General features: G+C 46.3%; 1 protein-coding gene and 1 long non-coding RNA gene across 7 annotated transcripts in view; one reads left to right on the top strand and one right to left on the bottom strand.

Annotated features, from left to right (window-relative positions):
• LOC119130964 (mediator of RNA polymerase II transcription subunit 13-like) overlaps positions 1 to 14,987 on the top strand; it is a 56,966-nt gene extending 41,979 nt beyond the window's left edge. For 3 of the 6 annotated variants that reach the window (XM_037264974.1, XM_037264973.1, XM_037264969.1), the window contains 27 exons: positions 1,502 to 1,647; positions 1,744 to 1,941; positions 2,586 to 2,753; positions 2,878 to 3,034; positions 3,108 to 3,212; positions 3,308 to 3,955; positions 4,245 to 4,458; positions 4,554 to 4,632; positions 4,738 to 4,859; positions 5,090 to 5,186; positions 5,260 to 5,480; positions 5,570 to 5,748; positions 5,809 to 6,737; positions 6,959 to 7,138; positions 7,201 to 7,430; positions 7,499 to 7,697; positions 7,840 to 8,119; positions 8,417 to 8,669; positions 8,774 to 8,962; positions 9,029 to 9,252; positions 9,329 to 9,471; positions 9,679 to 9,837; positions 10,167 to 10,331; positions 10,768 to 10,925; positions 11,666 to 11,830; positions 13,425 to 13,534; positions 13,624 to 14,987. In XM_037264974.1, coding sequence (XP_037120869.1) covers positions 1,502 to 1,647; positions 1,744 to 1,941; positions 2,586 to 2,753; positions 2,878 to 3,034; positions 3,108 to 3,212; positions 3,308 to 3,955; positions 4,245 to 4,458; positions 4,554 to 4,632; positions 4,738 to 4,859; positions 5,090 to 5,186; positions 5,260 to 5,480; positions 5,570 to 5,748; positions 5,809 to 6,737; positions 6,959 to 7,138; positions 7,201 to 7,430; positions 7,499 to 7,697; positions 7,840 to 8,119; positions 8,417 to 8,669; positions 8,774 to 8,962; positions 9,029 to 9,252; positions 9,329 to 9,471; positions 9,679 to 9,837; positions 10,167 to 10,331; positions 10,768 to 10,925; positions 11,666 to 11,830; positions 13,425 to 13,534; positions 13,624 to 13,756 — 5,851 coding nt within the window. In that variant the 3' untranslated portion in view covers positions 13,757 to 14,987. The remainder of the gene's footprint in view (positions 1 to 1,501; positions 1,648 to 1,743; positions 1,942 to 2,585; positions 2,754 to 2,877; positions 3,035 to 3,107; positions 3,213 to 3,307; positions 3,956 to 4,244; positions 4,459 to 4,553; positions 4,633 to 4,737; positions 4,860 to 5,089; positions 5,187 to 5,259; positions 5,481 to 5,569; positions 5,749 to 5,808; positions 6,738 to 6,958; positions 7,139 to 7,200; positions 7,431 to 7,498; positions 7,698 to 7,839; positions 8,120 to 8,416; positions 8,670 to 8,773; positions 8,963 to 9,028; positions 9,253 to 9,328; positions 9,472 to 9,678; positions 9,838 to 10,166; positions 10,332 to 10,767; positions 10,926 to 11,665; positions 11,831 to 13,424; positions 13,535 to 13,623) is intronic. The other 3 variants (XM_037264972.1, XM_037264971.1, XM_037264970.1) reach the window with 3 other exon arrangements.
• The window catches only part of LOC119130967, a 38,444-nt gene continuing 35,389 nt past the window's right edge, over positions 13,311 to 16,365 (bottom strand). Inside the window, exons 5-6 of the long non-coding RNA XR_005099568.1 lie at positions 13,663 to 13,824; positions 13,311 to 13,466 (exon numbers count right to left, since the gene is read on the bottom strand). This is a non-coding gene — a long non-coding RNA (uncharacterized LOC119130967). The remainder of the gene's footprint in view (positions 13,467 to 13,662; positions 13,825 to 16,365) is intronic.

Here is a 16,365-nt window from a genome sequence, read left to right as displayed (position 1 = left end):
CTCTTCATTTGAGTACCATCCGCATGTTTACTACTGTTTCCACATACACACACACACACACACACCAGGTCCCAAAGGATGCAAGAAGTGCTGTGTGTCCACATAATCACACCCGCTTACGGTGCAGGAAAATGCCCTTTGCTAAAGGACATGCAATGTACTGTACGTGTGTTTGTGTGACTCACAGGTAGCGCTAGAACATCTGGCCTGGAATTCAGATGGCAGTATCAAATATATGCGCTCACATAATGTTATATTTCGCAATATAAAGAATGAAAGTATTTCTGAATGGGTGATGGGTGTCATTTCTTTTTGTTCCCCCTGACTGTAGCTAAGTAGCGATTACACATTCCCAGTAAGTGGATTGGATTTCCAGTTAACCGTAGCCACGTGGACCGCAATGAAAACAAGTTTGACGCCAGTGATGTCGCTCATGTTGTGTTTAATTGCACCTTTGTTATTGCCGTGCCAACAGCGTAAGAGCGCAAACGTCATAATCGTCACATTTTGGCTGCAGTGATGATATCACACTCAGCGATGACAACATAATGCGAGATCCGTATCAGAAAAACAATAATGCTTGAGTTTAACTATTTGAAAACCGATGCGCTTTTTAATCACATAACATCACTTATCATAATGATTTTATATTATTATTATTATTATCATTATTATATAATTTAGACTACTATTAATTGGGAGGTGTTGGTTGTCACTTTTGTCTTCATAAAGATGTTAAATAAAGTGTAGCCTTTGTTCATGTGGTCACCCATGGCTCAATAAAGGCTGAGAAACGCCACAAGCTACTCTGTCCCAGAAATTCACATCCAGTCTTGGCCTCCTTACCCTCTGGGTGCACCTAGCGCCATCTGGAGGCCGTTTTAGGACGGTATTTAACGACTCATCCTTCAGCTCGGCCCATTAAAGGCAGAACTGGCTCTTTTTTTTTTCTCCTATTGAATTTGATGACCCATTACCGCTCCAATGGAGGTCCAGTGCCTTGGGGGCAAAGGAGATATTGCATGGGCAGCAGGGTAATCACCAGATCACACTACCTGCTGACTTTATTGTCATCTTGATGTATGTATATAACCAAGGTTATAAGGAGCGTTATAGATTAAAAATATACATCACCGAAACCTCGCGGGCCGTTCGCCGCCGCCATGTAGATTGCAATAAGACCCTAATTATGATCAGTCTGTGATTAAAAAAAAAAAAAAAAAAGTATACATGATGGATGGTCCGAGGCGGTGTAATAAAGAGATAAATACAACAATCCGTCATTAAGCAAATAAGGATTCATACCTGCAATAAGAAGGCCAAATGAGGACAAAGATGGATGCATGTGGTAAAGGCCAGTCCTGGAAGTTTTCTGACACACCTCTTACACTGTTTTGTCATGGCGTGGCATTGATGGAATTTTTCCGAGTTGACATGACAACGTCGCCCGCCTTCCTGGCTCTCATGATGGACACCCGGTGTGTTCTTCTGTCTTCACCAGTGAGCACCTGTCGTGTTCCTTCTCCTTCTTCCTGCATGGGGAGAGCAACGTGTGCACCAGCGTGGAGATCGCCCAGCACCAGCCGGCGTATCACATCACAGAACAGCACATTCGCCTCGCACACACCTCCGTCGCGCCAATACAAGGTAACGGCACACCAAAAATTCTACGATTTCAGAAGAACCTTTTAGAGATCGTTGTTTGAGTATCGGCTCAGTCTAATCTGAATGTTTGTTTTGCAGTGATCCTGAGCCCATACGGTCTGAGCGGTACTCTGACGGGTCAAGCCTATAAAATGAGCGACCCGGCAGCACGCAAGCTGATGGAGGAATGGAGCTACTTTTACCCCATGGTACTGAAGCGGAAGGCGGGAAGCGGCGAGGAGAACGTCGAGCCGGCCGATGATCGCAACGCTCACGTGGCCGTGGAGGTGGTCGTCGGTAAGTACTTGCTTCAAAAGCCGCCGCCGCGCATTTGTGCCGGAATCCCGCTGAAATTGCTTCGGACCGCCGTGACTTTGTTCTGCTAAAGCAAACAGCGGCGAGTGCCATCCCATAAATTAGCCGCCGCTGCCGCCGCTTCTCTTCCTCCTCTTCCTCCTCTCTCGCTTTTCGTTTGAGGTATTTGCCGATGCTCTTGAAAAGCACCTTCACAGCCTTTTTTTAGCCCCGCTGCAAAAAAGAGCTAATGATGCAGAAGGAAAAGAGGATGAATGAGATGACAAGGAGTTCAAATCGGAACGACATGCAACTTACTATGCAACTATAGCTGATGTGAATACTAAGTTATGGACTTTTCATGATTATATTAACTATAAATATAATTAAAAGAGTAAACATTGATTGAAGGTTTAAACCTGCTTTAGTCAATTTAAACTATCATAAACAACTTGGATTTAAAAAGCAGGAAAAACATTCGCACTTCAGATGTAAACTCAACAAATGATAAAAGTAAAGATGAAGCCTTTGTAGACACCCATTGGGTAGTTTTAGTAGGTCGTAAAAATGGGAAGAAACAAGGCCCATATGTCTGAGTGAGAAGCAGCAGCCTCATCTTCTCATCTTGTCCTTTGTGGTCTCTTCAGGTGGAGTAAGGATGACCTACCCAGCTGCTTTTGTGCTGATTGGCCAGGGCCAGCTGCCGGCGGAGCCACCTCCACCTGCTCCTGCAGCTCAGGGCCTCCTCGCCAGAGAGCAGAACCACTGCAGCGTGCCGCTCACGCCGCCGACATCGCCGGAGCAGCCTTGCTCGGGTAACGACGCCGTGTTGTGTTCGGGGGGGGGGCTTTAGAAGTTAAGCCAATTAAAAAAAATGAACATTTTGCTTTAGCCTCCACCATTTAAATATAGTCTGAGCTCTGCATCTTGTCTTTCCAGCGGACAGTGGATTCGTGACCTCGGCCTCGAGTGTCCCAACGCCAGACAGCAGTCTGGGGGTCAGCAACCTCAGCCCAAAGCATTCTGGGAAAAAGCTGACTTGTCAGGTGGTCCACCAAGCTTGGAGGGAGTGCTACCTCAGCCAGCCTCAGCACACGTAAGTGCCGACAGCCCGCCGTGGTCCCCTGCTGCGGAGGACGGACCTACATTTGTTTGTTTGTTCTTGGCAGACTTAAGCAGCCAGCTGACGTGACGCCCAAGAAGGAAGTGCCAAACGGAGTCACCACGTGGGATTTCAATGACGTCGGTGCGCGAGCGCCATGCAGCTGCTCGAGGTACCGCGGAGCCGCTCTCAAGCTGTTCTTTGACGCCATTACAATAACTGTGTTTCTTCTGAAAAGATCACGCAATTGTCTTGTTTGTACGTCAGGGTGAAGCAGCAGAAGTTGACAACCACCGCAAACATCTCCAACCCCCAGATCGGCGCCAATCCGTCCTCCGGCTCGTCATTATACGCGTCTTCCATACCCAAACACAAGACGAGCGATAAGACTGAAAAGGCTGACAAACAATCCAAGAGGCCGGCCATGATCCCCTTTCACCACCGTGTGTCTGTCACCCAAGAGACCTCTCTGGAGCAGGACTCCCCTGGGGGGGCCCAGCTCAGTGGTCTGGTAGCCCTGGATCCACCCATGGAGCCTATGGCCACTCTGGGAAGCTGCAAGTATCCCAAACCGCTCTCCAACGGCAGGAAAGCCCCGGAGTCCCTTCTCTTGTCGCCAATGTCTCCGCTCCCTCCCACGCTTAGTCCACATCCTCGGGTTCAGGACCCAGAAGTACTGGAAGGGCCCCTGGACATGCACGTATGTCAGGAGGCAGCGGCGGGCATGGGCTTGATGACCAGTGAGACGGCAATGTTCATGGCCCTGCTGAAGCAGAGAGAGAACGGGGCCGGCTGGTGGAGAGGCTTCCGGACTCCCAGGACTGATAAGATGGATTTCAGACCTCCAGAGGTCTTGGCTGATAAACTAGAGGAAGGGAAGACCGAGGCGATCCCCGAGGGAACTGCTCTAAAGAGGTAGGGTTGACGAGCAGTGAATCAGTGTTCACACCCACAACAGCACAAACCACCCTTTTCTTTTGCCTGCGCTAAGCTGTCTGCGAAAAAATAGCAAAGCTGTCCCACATGCTTGACTTGCGCGGAAATCAATTCCTCAGTCATCAAGTTAAATGTGAGTGAGGCTGTTCTGCCATGTCAATTCCAAAGTCTGCTTTGGAAGCCAGAATGCTATTCAAGTGCGCTTGAGATTTTATTTGAAGGTAGAAGATATATCCATGTTGTAATAGCTTGCAAATGTCTCTCACAGACTTTACACACAGACGCAAAAGAGATTTAAAATCTCCGACGAGAGATTGCGGGACCACGTCCAGACGCTGGGCCTGCTCCAGCAGCCGGTCGTGGAGGCTCTGCGCGAGCCAGGGGAAGACCCTTACGACTTCAAGGAAGGTGACATCGAGTACACCTTCTCCACTTCCAAGAGATTAAAGAGTCAAGGGCGAGAATCCAGCAAGAGAGCCAAGGCGGGTGCTAATATTTAAAGCGGCTGTTCAAAGGCATCCTTGAAAATCCATTAAAAGGTGACTCGCTTGACTAATTCTTCCAAATGACCCAATAGAGTGAAGAAATCACCAGCAATGGCAACCTGCCAGATGGAAAAGATGCGATGTCCATTTTCAACTCTGCTCCTAAATCAGGTGCGACTTGCGCTTTCAACATCACAAACCATCTTTAAAAAAAAATCTTTTTTGTGTTTCATTTCAAAGCCATCCGAGCCTTTAAGTTGAATGTTTTTCCTTCAGACGAGTCCAGTCCGGACGATGCCGCTGCCAAAGCCAATCCTTCTCTGACTCGAGAAAAAGACCTGGTGGTGAACATTTCGGATCTGGACAACATATTCGATGAAGATGAGGAGGAGCTTGGGGTGAGTCATCCAAGCTCCTGTTTGGGCAAATATGTGGAAGTAGCAACAATTCTGCCTTCTCAGCATTTCTGTCTGCTCTAATAAATGAAATGGGTTGGCTCAATCAATCAAAGTAATTCAGCCAAATTGCCTCAAATAAAATGCTGTCCCGCTCTAAAAAAAAATAACTTGAATAAATGGCTGGTATTAATAAACTGTTATCCTCTAATGTGATGTGTACTAAATTGTAGACGGTTTACCCCAACCAGCACTCAACCAAAGTCACAGTATCCACCGAAGATCGTCCTCTGAGTAAAGAAGGCAGAGCAGCAGTTCCTTATCCATCGAGTGAGTTCCCATCCAAACATGGCCATACACGACGCGCCAAAAGCCATAATAAATCCGCTTTTGTCCACCTCAGCAGTAGCAGACCTGCAACGTATGTTCCCCACGCCACCTTCACTGGAGCAGCATCCGGCCTTCTCGCCCATCATGACGTACCGCGACACGCCCAGCCAGGAGCCCCCCTCCGCTCCCGGCGGAGCGCCCGACCACCTCGTGCCGCTCGCCGCCAGCCAGCTGCCTGAATTCAGGATGGATCTGGAGGAAGGCATGGCTAGTCCTTGGCAAGAAGACTTCAAGGTTAGTAGTTAGGAAAAGCTGATTCTAGCAAAATGGAGTTGCTCTGTCCAACATTTCCAAAGCAAGTCTTCATGTCCGCCTCTGTCCAGACACAAGTGGTCTCCTCCATGTTTGCACCACTTTCCTGCCTACCCAGTCAGAGTTTACCACCGCTTAAGATTCCCGAGCAGTGCTACTACCGCCCGTCTTGGTCGCTCCTGCCCAAAATGGAGCACATCCCAGCCGCCATGCACGCTCAGAGCAGCGGTTTCGTCAGGGATGGATACACGTGAGTCACATTTGGTGACAAAGTTTAATGCGGCAGGCTTACTGTAATCTTGTCTTTCAGAAATATCCCAAGCGTCAGCGCTCTGACAGAACAGGACTACAACCAGATGAGCGGCACCACAGCTTCCGTCAGCACCACCGTGGGCATCCTGCCCTCCCCGGCCACGCCTCGTTTCTCCGTGCCCACCCCACGCACCCCTCGCACGCCGCGGGGCATGAACCCCGCCAGCTCCGGCCAAGGTTCCGTGAAGCAGGACGGCACGGAGCTGAGCTCGCCCGCTTCGACCCCTTCCACCAGCCTGCCTCTTAGCTCCGTGGAGCCCCTGGCCCGACCTCGACCTTGCCTCCCCGAGAGCCACAGCCTGTACACCATTCTGCTTCTGTCGGACTCGGTCCTCAACGTCTTCAAGGACCGCAACTTTGACAGCTGCTGCATCTGTGCCTGCAACATGAACGTGAAGGGGGCGGACGTCGGGGTGTACATCCCCGATTCCACCTGCGAGGATCAGTACCGCTGCATGTGCGGCTTCAGCGCCATCGTCAACAGGCAGCTGGCCCACGGCACCGGCCTCTTCCTGGAAGATGAACTGGATATTTACGGCCGCTCCTCCGAGATCGGTCGGGCCGCCGAGAGGAGGCTGGCTCTCGGCCGGCGGGAGCCGACAATGGGCGACCCCAGAGCCAAGCGGCCTCAGGATGCGGCGCCCGCCTCGCCCTCGCTCATGGTCCTGCTTCAGGAGCAGTGCTCGCAGCCCATTTCTTCCCTCGCCTCGCTGCATCTTCCCCACGGCTATTCCAGCTATTCCCGCAAGGGGGTGCTGCTCCAAAGTTGGCTGTCGGAGAAGCAGTGGGTGGACGGGAGCGACGCCTGTGTGGAGTGTTACAATGCCTTGGAGCAGGGGCTGCAGTATGTGGACAACTCCACGGGGGGCAAAGTGGATCCAGCTGTTGTCAGAAGTACAGCTCTCCATCCTTGGCCTCACACCAATGGTAAGACTCAAATGTCAAGACAGGATGCTGCTGGAGCATGAAACCAATATCTGGACATATTTTTTTTTTTTTACAAATTCCTATCTGCCTTGGTGTGATCTGGATGTGTTTTATGTTTGTTCATTTGTTTCCTCGGTTCACAGGCTCTTGTTAACATGTGCGTATCTGTTCCGTGTGTGTGTGTGTGTGCTGGTTTCTGTGCGTCTGTTCATCCCCCGTAGTGGCGGACATGAGCATGTTGTCGTCCCAGGACATGGTGCGCTTGCTGCTGTCCTTGCAACCGTTCCTGCAAGACGCCATCCAGAAGAAAAGAACCGGGCGGACTTGGGATAATATTCAACACGTTCAGGGCCCACTCACCTGGCAGCAGTTCCATAAGATGGCGGGCAGGGGCTCGTATGGTAAGAACCACAAATGGTTTTTAGGTTGATATCTCAAGCTCACGGTGGATTTCTGTCTCCAGGTTCTGAGGAGTCCCCAGAGCCCTTGCCCATCCCCACCGTCCTGCTTGGCTATGATCGAGAACGGGACTTCCTGGCGCTGTCCCCTCTGGCCTTGCCCTTCTGGGAGAAGCTCTTGCTGGAGCCTTACGGGGGTCAACGAGATGCGGCGTACGTGGTGCTCTGTCCCAATAGCCCCCCGCTGTTGGCCGCCGCCCGAGCCTTCTTCCAGGAGCTCAGCGCTGTTTATGAGGTAGGAAGTTGCATCTAATACCGAGCGCCTCCAAGAACGTGTCTTCATGAAGATGACCTCCTTCTCAGACATGTCGTCTCGGAAAGCACCGTCCTCTGGCCAAGGTGTCCCGGGATGGGATCGTCCGCGTGGGAGAGGAGGTGGAATCTGAAAGGCTGGAGGATCTGGATGTGGACCAGTGGTTGAGCGGTCCCTGGGCTGGAGAGCAACACATGGACAACCTCAGCAAACTGAAACTTTATGCCTATGCCTGTAAACTGCAACTAGGTAAGAACCACTCGTGGAATCTTGCAAATGCACAAAATTAAATTTGATTATTTTTGTCAATAACTGGAAACTAATCCCTGTGACATAGGCCTGTTTTTTTTGTAAAAACATATTACATATACAAATGATCTGATTTTTGCAGGACCCCAGTTGTCAGTCCTGCCTCTGGACAGCACGCTTCTCTTGCCACCCAGAATCCAAGCATCCGCCTCTTCAGCGCAGCCCGCCTCCTCCGGCCAGCCTCAAACATGGGCAACCGATGCAGAAGCAGCTTCCGGGGCTCCCGGGGCTGGAGGCTCAGCCACTCCAGGCGCAACACCTTCCAGCCAGACGGCGGAGTTGACGCCTGGGGGCTCTGGCGAGTCCAAAGGCCCCTTGAGTGGCGCACCAGCAGCCAACACACCAGCAGAGAACTCTGACCCGTAAGAGCCAAAAACAACACACTCTTGTCCCAGCACTGTATTTGTTTGTTTGTCCCTTTGGCAGCATGCTGGGATTTTGGTTAGCGTGCCTGCCACACAATTACCCACAAGGATAAAAAAAAATGGTCAATTTTGAAATTGATGAGTGAACCAGTAACCTCTTACCCATTACCACAGCGCCATCTGCTGGATCTGATTTTACACTCCTGCACTTGCCCCTAATTCAAATACTGTTATTAGAGCCTTGAACTAGTGCACCTGATGGACAACCCCCCCCTCTTTTTTGTTTTCCCCCAGCACCACCGAGCAGTCCAGAATCGGCATCCCGACCGGCCCAGACTCCACGGACAGCCGCACCAACCCACCCGCCATCGTCGTTTACGTCGTGGACGCTTTTCTTAGCCCGACAGGCATGCGGAGCGAAGGAGGGGAGGAAGAGGAAGGTGACGAAGTCGAGGCGGAGAGCGTGTGGCTGCTCGGGCTTCTTCGCTGCTACACGGAAATGCTGCAGACTCTGCCCGAGACCGTTAGACCTGCACTCGTTCTCCAGGTAATCAGGGTTGCACCATCGTACCTAAGAACCTGTTAGTCTGTTCCAAACTTACTTGAACAAGAACCAGAACTTGCCTTCAGCTAGCGGTGTTGTTGTTGCAGGTGGTGCCATGCCAGTACCTCCTGCAGCCCGCCAGCGGGGAGAGCCACTTGTACCTGCAGCACTTGCGCTCGCTGGCCTTCTCATGCTACTCGCAATGTAGACGCCTGCGGCCCCAGCACACGCACATCAAGTCCCTGACCGGTTTTGGCCCAGTTTCCACCGTCACGTCGGTCCTCAAGAGCCCAGATGTAAGTGTTGGAAATCATGATGATAAATGCTGAGTCATCATTTCATGGATGTTTGTCCTCCCCCAGCATCCCAGCCCAGTGCACTTGTACTCGCCCCCCTTCATCCTCGGGCCCACCCGGCCCAAGCAGCCAGAACAAGGAGAGATTTGGGCCGAAGTCCCTCCCAGGTACAACGTGCTCTTTGTGGGGTACTGTCTGTCACATGACCAGCGCTGGATCCTGGTGTCGTGCACGGACCAGCAAGGAGAGCTGCTAGAGACGTGCATCATCAACGTGGACGTTCCCAACAGGTTGGTGTGGATGTCCGCAAATTTAATGACGCAGTGTCTTCACGGCTTTTTTTTTTCTTCTTCCCTGCCGCCGCAGGGCACGGCGCCCGAAGGTGTCCGCTCGGAAGATGGGTCTGCAGAAACTGTGGGAGTGGTGCGTTGGCATCATCCAGATGACCTCATTGCCGTGGAGGATTGTGATTGGTCGGTTAGGGAGACTGGGCCACGGCGAACTTAAAGGTGAGCGATCGCGCCCACACCGAATGCTTCATCATTTCTTGTGAGGAAAATGTTTTATTGTAAACAAATATTTCAAAATGCACGTTAATGGCATTTTAACGTCCAACTGTATGTTTTGCCCAGTCTTGAACATACAAGCATTTAATCTAGGTGGCATCTCAGTCGAATTCAACTGATCACATCGCTTTGTCTTTTTCTCCCCGCCAGACTGGAGCTCGCTCCTCGGGGAGCACTCGTTGCATTCGATAGGGCGCCAGCTCAGGGAGGCGTGTCGCATGTGCGGCATCTCGGCGGCGGACACCCCCTCCATCCTAAGTGCCTGCCTGGTAGCCATGGAGCCGCAGGGCTCCCTCGTGGTCATGCCCGGTAAGTAGAGGCAGCACTTCTTGAGTACCTGAAGGTGATAATATACTTTACGGAGGTTCTCAAAATGAGGGCCAGTGTGCCTCCCTTCAGAGAGCATAAAACATCTCCTGCTTCTTTTCTTTCTAATTTGCCTTTAACATCACAGATAAATAAATAAATAACAAATCTTAAATCAAGACACAACACTTCAGAAGTTTGAAGTATACTTAAAGACTGTGCTATTCTGATACCGTCTGATACTGTACATTTAAGCATCCTGTATAAAAAAAAAAAAAAAATCATTTGAATGAATAAATAATTAAAATAATAAATGTGACATTTGCGCTCAGATGCCGTGACGATGGGCTCCGTGTTCGGCCGCAGCACCGCCTTGAACCTGCAGACGTCGCAGCTCAACACGCCTCAGGATGCCTCGTGCACACACATCCTCGTCTTCCCGACGTCCGCCACCACCCAGCTGGCGCCGAGCTCCTACCCCACTGAGGACAATAACGGTACTCATTAGCTTTTTACTGGATACTCCAGCGCCAAGGTCACGTCTTTAGAGAGCCATAAAGCTTCACATGCACAGCCAGTGAAATCATGGGCTGGGCTGTTGGTGGCACTTCGTCCACCTTTGCAAATATGACTCATAATGATAGAGTACTTTTTTTCCCCCCTACCTATACATGCATTACACTGCTGAACCTGTCGCCAACAGAATTTAGCATTATTTTTATAAGTATGTGTATCCAGTCAATACAAAATCGTGCAATGAAACATGGAGTTATTTTACTCCATTCCACCACCAGGGGGCAAGTTTGTTCCATCTCACCACCAGTATGGCTTGTGCATTTTTATCACACTGCATTTCAACTATGTATTGAAATAGTCTGACAAATATAATTACCCAGCTAAAATCCATCAAATGAATAACATTTGTTCCCACAGACGACATGTTCGACTTGCCCTTTCCTGACGAACTGGAGAACGACATCGGCCATGACATGATGCTGATCACGGGTAACCTCCATCCTTCGCCCAACACCTCCCCTGTGCCGTCACCGGGCTCTCCATCCGGAATGGGATCCCACTTTCAACACACCAGGGTGAGTGAAAAATACTGACTCCCTCCTCTCGACCAGACAAACATTAAACTCCATTTTTTTGCACATCTTTTTAAAATTGAAGCAAATTTTAGACTCTGAAATAATGTCATGTAAAATAATTTTATTGGTGCAGGTGTACCTAATGAATTGACAACCGAGAGTATATATTTTCAAAAGCTACCAGTCAAAGCGATTGCATCTTGACTGACACTCGACATCACATGAGCAAACAGCATGTGAGAGTAAAGCGCTGCCAAGCGTGGAGGAATTTGGCTTGGAGGCGAAAGGGGCCAAAAGAAACGCGATGACAGTTTCTTAACGGCTCAATCGCAAAGTAGAAAGCAGCGTGACTCCAACAATCGCTGTCGGTGTCATCGCTCACCTGAGGGGAGAGATCATAGTCGGCTTGAGAGCTGCTCTGATTTGTAGGAAAATTAGAGGCGAGTGCATACCTGGAAAACAACATGATGTTTTACCCACAACAAAGAGTTGATGTGATTTCAATTTTCAAACTTGCTTCCACTTGGTGGCCATTCCTGCTTAAGTTAATCAAAACGGTTCCTTGCAGTTTCAGTGGCGGCACGTAAACAACAGCCCCCCCCCCACCCAACATGAAAATCACACGCAGGCCTGCCAGACGGAGTGCATTCATTTCCTTCAATTATCAGTGATGCGTCTCCCTTGCTTTTGCACGCCTTTGCCGTGCACATGGTCAATAATTGAATTTCCTGTTTGCACAGAGCCAAGGGGAGCGCTTACTCTCCAGAGACAATCCTCCGGAAGAGCTGAAGCAGCAGCCGCTGGCTCTGGGCTACTACGTCTCCACAGCGCAAGCGGGTGGACTCCCGCATTGGTTCTGGGCCCCCTACCCTCAAGCTGAGAACCAATGTCCTCTCTTCCTCAAGGTACTCAAAACATGACACTTGTATCACATGTAGATTTCATTCCCGTAAATAAACAACCAAATGAATAGATGAATAGCAGGTAGAAGCATTTACAACATTTAGCATAAGTCACTGAGTGTAGAGGCATAATTGACTTCAAGACTTTGCGACCACTAGGGGCCTCCCATTAGCAATTGTATTGTATTGCTGAAGAACATAATTTAAAAAAAAAAACATACCATTTTGGGATGAGGACCTATTACTATGATAGATGTCTTGATATAGTTTTAAGACCTCATTATTAAACTTATTTACTGGAAAGTTAACTTTAAGACATTTCTGTCAGGCAAACGTTTGCTTGATTGCTAATTTTTGTTGAATACAATGGAACCTAACTTTTCAGTTTTCATACAGTCATTTGTTCCACAATAAGTGTTTTTTCATCCAAAACATCTTTTACACACATTAAAAGTCTTTGGTGTGACCCAACCGGGGTTTGATCACACAACCTTCCAGTCTCAGGGCGGACGCACTACCACTAGGCCGCTGAGCTGGGCTAGGCAACATCTGTATTACAGTTGGACTAAGTTCATCTTGTTTTCCCTTTTCAACTACTTCACTGGTTCTTCTATATCAAAAAATTATTTTAGGTGTATTTACCTGACATGTTTCGGCGGGTTCTTCCGCCTTCATCAGACTCTGATTAAAAGTCTTTGGTATGACCCAACCGGGGTTTGATCACACAACCTTCCAGTCTCAGGGCGGACGCACTACCACTAGGCCACTGAGCTGGGTTAGGCAACATCTGTATTACAGTTGTACTAAGTTCATCTTGTTTTTCCTTTTCAATTACTTCACTGGTTCTTCTATATCAAATAAATTATTTTAGGTGTATTTACCTGACATGTTTCGGCGGGTTCTTCCGCCTTCATCAGACTCTGATTAAAAGTCTTTGGTATGACCCAACCGGGGTTTGATCACACAACCTTCCAGTCTCAGGGCGGACGCACTACCACTAGGCTACTGAGCTGGGCTAGGCAACATCTGTATTACAGTTGTACTAAGTTCATCTTGTTTTTCCTTTCAATTACTTCACTGGTTCTTCTATATCAAACAAATTATTTTAGGTGTATTTATCTGACATGTTTCGGCGGGTTCTTCCCGCAGAAGAACCCGCCGAAACATGTCAGGTAAATACACCTAAAATAATTAGTTTGATATAGAAGAACCAGTGAATTGAAAAGGAAAAACAAGATGAACTTAGTACAACTGTAACACAGATGTTGCCTAGCCCACCTCAGTGGCCTAGTGGTAGTGCGTCCGCCCTGAGACTGGAAGGTTGTGTGATCAAACCCCGGTTGGGTCATACCAAAGACTTTTAATCAGACTCTGATGAAGGCAGAAGAACCCGCCGAAACATGTCAGGTAAATACACCTAAAATAATTTGTTTGATATAGAAGAACCAGTGAAGTATCTGTATTACACGATGTAAGTCAGCCCTTCAAAGTAAAATATATGTAAAATTACAAGTTCTGATTTTGAGACAACACTGAGAAGAGATAACGACTCCGTGTAGTCAAGACGGCTGAGTTCCCGCTCTTTGCTTGTGCGCAGGCATCGCTCCACCACCACATCTCCATGGTCCAGTCCGATGAGCTAGTGGCAGACAAGACAAAGAGGACCCCTCACCCGCTGGACTCAAAAACCACCTCAGATGTGCTCCGGTAAGAAAACACAAACGACTCTACCACAAAGCTCTCTCGCATGTCAAAATGTGCTACGGAATCTAAACGACGTCTTTCTCTCAATGCAGATTTGTGTTGGAGCAGTACAATGCACTGTCCTGGCTGACCTGCACGCCTGCCACCCAGGACCGGCAGTCTTGCCTCCCCGTCCACTTGGCCGTGCTGGTCCAGATGTACAACGCCATCCTCAACATGCTATAGCCGTGTGCTCCTGCCTCCTCGGCCCACTCAACCCACCCGTCCGTCCGTCCATCTCAGAGACCCAGGGCCTGGAATGTAAATCAGAGTGACAAGATGCAGTGTCAGTAGAGAAAGAAAAGTCCAACTGGCAGTCACGGTGCTTTCCCATGGAGAGAAACTGCAGCTCTCGTCAGAGCTTTTTTCTTTCAACAAACGTTCGCAGAACAAAATTTCATACCTGTAATATTGTGCATGGCAACACGTGCACATTCGAGGCATTGTTGTGTCGTTTCTTTACCTTTTTTTGTGTACAAAAAAAAAGCACTGTTGGAAGGTTATCTTTTAACACCGACGGGGGAGCGTTTGCAGACGGCACTTTTTCGTCACCTTTCAAAGGGTTAGACAGAAGCAATGGCGGTACAAAAAATATGAAGACAGGCAGGGCTGTTCATAATGTAAAACATTTGCAAAGAATTTAAAGTTATTTTGTCATATTTAAAATGAAAAAGGAAAAAAAAAAAAAAAAAGGCCTTTTTATTCCCAAACATTAAATAAATCGCTTGGGATCTGAAATGAACATTGTCAATTTAATGCAATATTTATACAAATTATATCATGTGATAGAATTTGATATCTATACGTATATACTTAATAAATATATATTACCTCTTCCAAACAGGCACTTAATGAAAAGAAAGGGTGATGGACACAAATCTCTTAAATGGAAACAGACTGAACCTCAATTACACAAAAACAATATAGTTTGTTTTAATGCCCTTCAATTAAAAACATGATAGAGATATTTATAACGAAACAAATCTTTGAACTAGGCAATCGAACAAGTTAAACAAAAATGACACTTGATTTGTCGCCCAGATGATGTCAAGCGAATCACGAGAAAGTCCCATTCTCTCTTCACTTTGTTACAATCTGAGCATGTTTGTATTATACACCACTCAGCTGTGTTTTTCTGGAATTTTCTAAAGCTGTAAATTTCAAGCTATTGTTTTTTTTTGCAGTGAGCTTTTATACATATATATATAAATATAAACAGATACAGTGTCATTTACTTCCAGCCAAAAATGTGGAAATTGCCAAGTGAGCGCTCACAAATTGTACAGACAAATGCAAGTTTGCAAGACTTTGTTACGTCGGTCATGAATTTGAATATGGAACAGATCCACACAAGTGGGAGATATCTGTTACTTTTACACTATTTTTTAAAGTAAATTATTAAAAGGCTTTCAAGTGATGACGTTTCTCTTTTGGTCATTGTATTGTGTATGGATGGATATGTAAAGATGGATATGTGTCTATGTACGAATGTATGTGTGTATTAATGAATGTGTGTATGTATGAATGAATGTATGTATTTATGTATAAATGAATGCATGCATGCATGTATGTATTAATGAATGTATGAATGTATGTATTAATGAATGAATGTAATTGTGTATGTAGGTATGTATGTGTGTATTAATGAATGTATGTGTGTATGAATGAATTGTATGCATGCATGCATGAATGTATAGATGTATTAATGAATGTATGTATGTATGTATGTATTTATGTATAAATGAATGCATGCATGTATGTATGAATGTATGTATGTATTAATGAATGTATGTATGTATTAATGAATGTATAAATTAATGAATGAATGTAATTGTGTATGTAGGTATGTATGTGTGTATTAATGAATGTATGTGTGTATTAATGAATGAATGAATGCATGCATGCATGCAAGATGTATTAATGAATGTATGTAGTATGTATGTAAGTATGTATGTATTTATGTATAAATGAATGCATGCATGCATGAATGAATGTATGTATGTATTAATGAATGTATGTATGTATGTATTAATGAATGTATGAATGTATGTATTAATGAATGTATGTATGTATGTATGTATAAATGAATGCATGCATGCATGAATGAATGTATGTATGAATGTATGTGTATTAATGAATGTATGTATGTATGTATGTATGTATTAATGAATGTATGTATTTATGTATAAATGAATGTCATTAATGAATGAATGTAATTGTGTATGTAGGTATGTATGTGTGTATTAATGAATGTATGTGTGTATTAATGAATGAATGAATGCATGCATGCATGCATGTATAGATGTATTAATGAATGTATGTAGTATGTATGTAAGTATGTATGTATTTATGTATAAATGAATGCATGCATGCATGAATGAATGTATGTATGTATTAATGAATGTATGTATGTATGTATTAATGAATGTATGAATGTATGTATTAATGAATGTATGTATGTATGTATGTATGTATTTATGTATAAATGAATGCATGCATGCATGAATGAATGTATGTATGAATGTATGTGTATGAATGTATGTATGTATGTATGTATGTATGTATGTATGTATGTATGTATGTATGTATGTATGTATTAATGAATGTATGAATGTATGTATTAATGAATGAATGTAATTGTGTATGTAGGTATGTATGTGTGTATTAATGAATGTATGTGTGTATGAATGAATGAATGAATTGTATGCATGCATGCATGAATGTATAGATGTATTAATGAATGTATGTATGTATGTATGTATGTGTGTATGTAAGTATGTATGTATTTATGTATA

Source organism: Syngnathus acus, chromosome 12, assembly GCF_901709675.1.
Source record: "Syngnathus acus chromosome 12, fSynAcu1.2, whole genome shotgun sequence".
Taxonomy (NCBI): domain Eukaryota; kingdom Metazoa; phylum Chordata; class Actinopteri; order Syngnathiformes; family Syngnathidae; genus Syngnathus; species Syngnathus acus.
The sequence above is the reverse complement of the archived record's forward strand: the minus strand, read 5'-3'. Positions and strand labels throughout refer to the sequence as shown.